The sequence below is a fragment of the Engraulis encrasicolus genome, chromosome 3 (assembly GCF_034702125.1).
Source record: "Engraulis encrasicolus isolate BLACKSEA-1 chromosome 3, IST_EnEncr_1.0, whole genome shotgun sequence".
Classification (NCBI taxonomy): domain Eukaryota; kingdom Metazoa; phylum Chordata; class Actinopteri; order Clupeiformes; family Engraulidae; genus Engraulis; species Engraulis encrasicolus.
Genome location: NC_085859.1, coordinates 11,648,633 through 11,655,482, shown reverse-complemented (window position 1 = coordinate 11,655,482; position 6,850 = coordinate 11,648,633). Strand labels below are relative to the sequence as shown.

Genomic DNA, 6,850 nt, shown 5'->3' with positions numbered 1-6,850 from the left:
GTGTAATCACGATACAGTGTTGGGGAGGGTCTTTCAGTGTGTGTGTGTGTGTTGTAGCAGTATCTGTCTGTGTGTGTGTGTGTGTGTGTGTGTGTGTGTGTGTGTGTGTTGTAGCAGTGTCTGTCTGTGTGTGTGTGTGTGTGTGTGTGTGTGTGTGTGTGTGTGTGTGTGTGTGTGTGTGTGTGTGTGTGTGTGTGTGTGTGTGTGTGTGTGTGTGTGTGTGTGTGTGTGTGTTTGAGTGCAGCTTCCGTGCAGCTTCCTCCGTGCACTGTGATGAAACTGGACAGGGTGCTCTCCCAGGGTGGTTCTTCGGTAGTAGAATGTTGTCATGATGGAGGGTGTAGCACTTGCCTTCTTCAGTTTGCGCAAGAAGTAGAGGCATTGTTGGGCCTTTTTCGCCAGTGATGATGTGTTGGTGGTCCAGGAGAGGTCGTCGCTGATGTGCACTCCAAAGAATTTTGTGCGGCTCACTCTCTCCACAGCATCACCGTCGATGGTCAGTGGTGGCAGTTGTTTTTGGACCCTCTGAAAGTTGACAACCATCTCCTTGGTCTTGTTGACATTCTGCAGGAGGTTTTTGTCCTTGCACCACTGGACCCCGTTTCTCAACAGTGTCGTTGCTAACCAGTTAGCAACTTAGTAGGTTGCCAATGGGAAATTGCATTGCAACCCAGTAAGTTGCTAACTTAGATAGCAACGACACTGTTGATAAACGCACCCCTAGTCAGCAGGTCTACAGTGGTTTTCAAATTAGGGGCCGGGGACCCCTGGGGGGCCGCGAAGGGGTGCTAGGGGGGCCGCGGCAGGCTGGCAGGAAAACTGTTCCACAATTTTTATTTAAAGGTACACTGTGCAGGAATTGGTCAAAAAGGTAGGCCTATGCAACTATGCTGCTCATTTAAACTGGGCTGCCTATTGCCAAATTTGATCTTTACATGAATGTTTACTAAGTAATAAACAAACATTTTCTAGTATGGTCCAAGTACAGCTAAAAATGGCTATTTTTAGAAATTCAAAATGGCGGACCATGGAGAAGATCCCCCTTTTCATGCATGAAAAGTGCAATTTTTCCAGTCATAATGAATACTTAGAATTTGATGGTGGTGGTAAGTGTTCGTGAAAAAGGTAACATTAGTGAATGGGCTGCATGACTTCTGGAAATACACAACTAAAAATCTCACACAGTGTCCCTTTAAATTAGACTGCATTGTTGTAGAAAATGCTAAAAGTGGGCTTGCCTTTTGGGCCAAAGCATGCATGGTTTTTTTTGTTTGTGAAACGATGTTGTGAGGAGGGGCAAGAGGCCTATTGCCATAAACGATTAGCAAAATAATTAATTGAAAATAAATAAATATATATTTTTGGAAATCTATTATTTAACTCATTTAACACTGAAAAAAGCACTCAAACATGTTTACATAGTCAATATAGCCTAATTCATGCAGTAGAGGGTTAACGTGGTAACCAGTAGGAGCGCTGGTTTTCAACTTCCTTCATGGTCACCTAGTCATAGCGGTTTACTGGAGTCGCCAGAGAAATTACGCCAATACAACTCCGTCCTGGAGGGGCGATTGTGGCGCGTCAGGATGTCTGAACAGCGGCGCAGTAAGTTTCACACTTTCCCACTCATTCTTTCAACTTTGCAATATGCCTACTTAAATAGGCGAATAAGCCTAGCCTATTAACCCTATCCAGACCGGGGGGGGGGGGGGGGGGGGGGGGGTGGGGGGGGGGGGGGGGGGGGGGGGGGGGGGGGGGGGGGGCTGGGGGGGGGGGGGGCTATAAGTGCCCTCACCAACTTTGATGTCGTATAACTCTTGAATGACTAAAGCTATGACTACGAAACTTTGTGAATTTTCCTAAAATGAAGTTGGCTACAATGTGATACCAAAAGATTAGGTCTATCATTTTTGTTGTTGCCATGGCAACGGTTTTCTGACGGGTACACCTGCCCAAAAATCACTGATCTAAGTCTCATCATCATCACTTTTCATATTTTTTTACATTTTCATTAGCATCAGACACCCTTTTGAACATTTGAAGTGGTCTGATGCACATAATAACCAAAATTGATGTGCATTACCCAAGTTAGATGGAAAATACATTAAGGTGACATTTTGGGCAATAAAAACAGGAAATGACGTCATAATGATGTCATAATATCCAATAATGACACCAAACTGATGTCATTCATAGATCTTTGGCTGAAGATCATCCCCTCCAAGTTTGGTGGTCATACGCCATTCGGTTCCTAAGTTATGAGGGGGGGTCAAAAGAGCCCCCCCCCCCCGGTCCCAGGAATGCCAAAAAAGCCCGGTCTGGATAGGGCTAAAGCCTAATAAATAGGTTTTCTAAAAAAGAAGTAGTGGAATTCTATTAGCCCATATAGGCCATTTCCCGTCAATCCTTCTCGAGACTGCGCTTCAAATGTCTGATCCAGGCATATTTGGACTATTATGTGCATTTTGGGCTAACATAATTAGCAAACATTAACGACATTAATATTGCTGTTTTTATTATCCAATTTGTTCTGTTGGTGAGATGAGGGAGAAAATGGTCAAATGCATCGTTGTCGACACGGGTCCGTGTAGGCCTAACGCAATTTATCAATTAGCCTACCTATAAAGGTAGGCTACGGAAGAAGTAGGCCTACGACTATACCTTTACAAACATTAAAAAATCCAACTCTTCATTTGCGAGAATACCAGGGAAAAGTGAAACATTGAAATGTCAACTCAATTAGGCTGTCTATTTGTGTCAGAAGGGGGAGCAAGCGGAGCAATCAGCATAACGGGACCGACACGGTCGTTTGGAATCACGGAACACAAGCAACATATTCCACGCTATTATAAAGACCTACCCATAGGCTAGGCTGTAGGCTACTGGTGTGTGAATCATCCTGACTTTGCATTACACTTTAACTCCTGTAACTCGTGTAAACAGGCCTTCCTTGTTATGAATATTGCTTCTGCAACTTTTAGTTTCACTTTCACCATCAGCACTGAGGACGCGTTGACAGCAATAACCAGATTGTTATTCAATCTGACCTTTGTTCAGGTAGAACAGCATTGAGTTTTGTCTTGTTCTGAGACTGATCCGTAACTGGACACAAGTGGGTGTAACAACATATCATGTCCACATGGGAAAGAATGGTTGGAAAAGACTGCTTGAAAGAGAAGGAGAGGGAGTGGCAGTAGGCCCTACTGTCAATGTCTCAATATTAGTTTAACAGCCCATTGTCACACGCAATTGCAAACTTCTGTGCTAACCCTGTTACATTGATTTTTGACAATAAAGTACACTAGACTTGATTTGACTTGACATGGTTGGCAAGTAAGATAAATTAATGAATGAAGAAATTCAAACTTCAGAGATTTAAATGAAGAGAGATACACAGAGAGAGAGAGAGACAGGAGGAAGGCAAAGAGTTACCGAACAGAAACAGAAACAGAAACAGAAAAATGCAACCATCTGTAGGCCTACATAATTTTCACAGAAAAAAAAAACTTCCACATAGCCTGTAGTCTTTTGATAACAATCCTGTTTTAAATGAATTGTGGATTTCAAGAATTACATGTCAGTTTCAGAATTCACTTTTTCAAAGGATCAGTTGATATGTTTGATTTTTGTTTACAGAAAGTGGTGATGCTTACTTTAGCATCGACCCTAAGATTACAAATGAACTGATGAAGAAGAAGGAGGAGGAGGAAAAAAGAAAGAGAAGAGCAGATGAGAGGGCTATGAAGGTGAAGAAACGGACGGACACTCTCAGATCATCAACAGGTGAGACATTGGCTTATTTTAATGTATTATGTAAGTATGTATGTATTGTATTTCATTAAGTGTAAAGGGGTAGTTCCTTCTTATCCGTAAACTAATGTTGTAATAATCTGTTATAAGTATAGTAGTGTGATAATGTGTTCCTTCCACCACATGTCCGTCTTACACACACACACACACACACACACACACACACACACACACACACACACACACACACACACACACACACACACACACACACACACACACACACACACACACACACACAGAAAACTGCTCGCTCCAAACACACACACGCACACACACACCTATGAGAGAAATGCAGAAATGAACACACATGGAGAAAACACACACACACACACACACACACACACACACACACACACACACACACACACACACACACACACACACACACACACACACACACACACACACACTTTTCATTTCAGATATCTTGTTTACATTTCCAGGAGGTGTTCCCCACATCTCAGACATGAGGATTGTGTTGCTGGGATATAGAGGTGTTGGGAAGAGTTCATGTGGAAACACCATCCTGGGCAGACAGGAGTTCCAGACTCCAGGAAGAACAGCTGAGTGTGTGAAGAGAGAAGGAGAAACAGCAGGCAGACACATCACTATAGTGGAGGCACCAGGGCAGTCGGCATACACTGCAGAACGCACTCCTGAACGTGTTAAACGAGAAATTGTCCTCAGTGTGTCTCTGTGTCCTCCAGGACCCCATGCTCTACTCTGGATCATTAGGGCAGATTTGTCATTCACAGAGAAATTCAGAAGAGGAGTACAGGAACACCTGGAGCTCCTGGGTGAGAGAGTCTGGAACCACACCATAGTGCTGTTCACCGCAGGGGACTGTCTGGGAGACACAAGCATTGAGCAGCACATTGAGAGGGGAGGAGAGGCTCTGCAGTGGGTTGTAGAGAAATGTGGCAACAGGTACCATGTTTTAGACAATAAGAAGAGAGATGGTGACCAGGTGACAGAGCTGCTGGAGAAGATAGAAGAGATGGTGACGGTGAACAGTGGTCATCACTTTGGCTTTGATAACAACATGCTGATTACACTGATGGAGAAGAAGAATGAAGAAAAGAGAAGAGCAGAGCAGAGGAAGATGAAGGTGCAGAAACAGAGAGAGACGCTCAGATCATCAGCAGGTGAGAAATGTGCTGCTGACGAGTCTTTATGGGACATGTTCAATTCCATTTCACAACTCCTCCCTATTGCACTAATCTCTCTGTCTCCCTCTCTCTCTCTCTCCCTCACACACACACACACACACGCACACACACACTTTAAGAGAAATGCAAATACAGAAACACACACTCGCGCACGCGCACGCGCACACACACACGCGCACACACACACACACACACACACACTCTCTCTCTCTCTCTCTCTCGCTCTCTTATGGAGAGAACACTACACACTTACACACATATAGCCTAGAAATCTAGACGCCCCTAGCGACCGCAAATTGAATTTGCTCCCGGGGGCAGTCTAGCGGACCCCGGTCGTTTTGCGAGGCTGAAAGTTATCCGATGACAGGGCCAATCAAATCGCGAGGAGCGGGATGGGGGGCCGGGCTACCTAGTAAACACAGGAAACTTTCTAAGAAGAAACATGGCGGCCGTCCGTGCTACTTACAGCATGAAAGTTTTTACTTTATTTAAAAAGCCTGGAATACATTTCGTTGCTGACATAGATTGATGTAAAAATACACCATGAACTTATCGGACACAAATAGATCTCTACACATTACCATTTGATCATTCGATGTTTTAAGCTAGCTCGGTAAGCTAATTTGAGCATTTTACAGAACCAGATAGTCACACGCTATTATCAGACCACTATTGTAGGTGTAGAATGAAATTGCTGCCCCAATTTCTAATAAGACACATGTCATTAAAAACGAGACATTTGGGAGCTTTGAAAGTCTTTCAGTAGCTTATTAGGCTAGTGGCTAGCCAACCTGTCGTCAATAACACAGAGCTAGGTATCCAGCCTTGTATTATATGCCTGCCCCAATTTCTAATTGATCCATGCCATTAAAAATGAGACATTTGGGAGCTTTGAAAATCTTTAAGTAGCTTACTAAATAGCAGTGTTGGGGGTATCCAACGTTGTTACGTAATTTAATTACTTTTGGCAGTAACTTAGAAACGTAACATATTACTCTTCAAATTTCAGTAACGTAATTACAGTTACTGCACTGCTGTAACGGTCTTTACTCGTTATTTGAGCCTTTAAATCATCTTAAGGTTTGCTGATATTAGTTCTAGATGCGCGAAGCTCTCTGTCTGGGATGTTTTTTCCCCCAGCCCTTCTGGAGCTCTCGGGTGTGGGTGTGTGAGAGCGTGCGCACGCAGACTGATGTTCGTGCATGCAAGGTCTTTCACTGGGGTTGTGTCTCAAATCACGCACTTGTGCACTTCGGGCACTGTTTTTTAGTGCCTAGGGCGCTCACGCTGAGAATTTCAGTTGAGCCAGTGCACTGAAAGTGCCAGATGGTCCCCTAACAATGGCGGAAAATGCAGTGCTTGAATGATGGGCTATGTCTCAAATCACGCACTTGTGTCAGTGCACTGACAGTCAGTGCACAGTGCACACAGTGCACTGAGGTCTTTAGTGCATAGCGTTGTGGAAAAATTTGAGCACTATGCACTGTGCCCTCACTGGAAGTGATGGCTGAGCATGGCATTAGCTCGCCAAAATATGAGTTGGCTACTGTTTACAATGCACAGCGTCTAGTGCTTGTATTTCCATGTCCTTCACCCCAAAGGACAACAATCACACATACAATACTTTGGTTGGCATAAAAAGGTTGGTGTCCCATCAACATTACTTACAGAATTAGGAGACTGTTGACCAAACTCTTCTACTGAACTGAATGCCACATTTCCTCCGTGTCATTGTCAACATGGCCACCGTTTAGTGCGTGCAGTGTCCATCATTCAAGCACTGCATTTTTCCGCCATTGTTAGGGGATCATCCTGGCACTTTCAGTGCACTGGCTCAACTGAAATTTTCAGCGTGAGCACCCTAGGCA

At 44.1% G+C, this 6,850-nt stretch overlaps 1 protein-coding gene across 1 annotated transcript; it reads left to right on the top strand.

The window, feature by feature from the left end:
* The first annotated feature begins 3,624 nt into the window (after positions 1-3,624).
* LOC134446542 (GTPase IMAP family member 4-like) lies at positions 3,625-6,154 on the top strand. The gene is made up of 3 exons (XM_063195905.1): positions 3,625-3,783; positions 4,257-4,958; positions 6,123-6,154. Exons 1-3 carry the CDS (start codon positions 3,687-3,689, stop codon positions 6,152-6,154), a joined length of 831 nt encoding a protein of 276 aa, XP_063051975.1. The 5' UTR covers positions 3,625-3,686.
* The last annotated feature ends 696 nt before the right edge of the window (positions 6,155-6,850 follow it).

What these genes read in the sequence shown, in the direction of transcription:
- LOC134446542 (XM_063195905.1), top strand. Translation starts at nt 3,687, where the DNA reads ATGAAGAAGAAGGAGGAGGAGGAAAAAAGAAAGAGAAGAGCAGATGAG. An exon ending in CACTCTCAGATCATCAACAG is followed by an intron (nt 3,784 to 4,256) that starts GTGAGACATTGG and finishes TTACATTTCCAG; the next exon opens with GAGGTGTTCCCCACATCTCA. An exon ending in GACGCTCAGATCATCAGCAG is followed by an intron (nt 4,959 to 6,122) that starts GTGAGAAATGTG and finishes TTTTTCCCCCAG; the next exon opens with CCCTTCTGGAGCTCTCGGGT.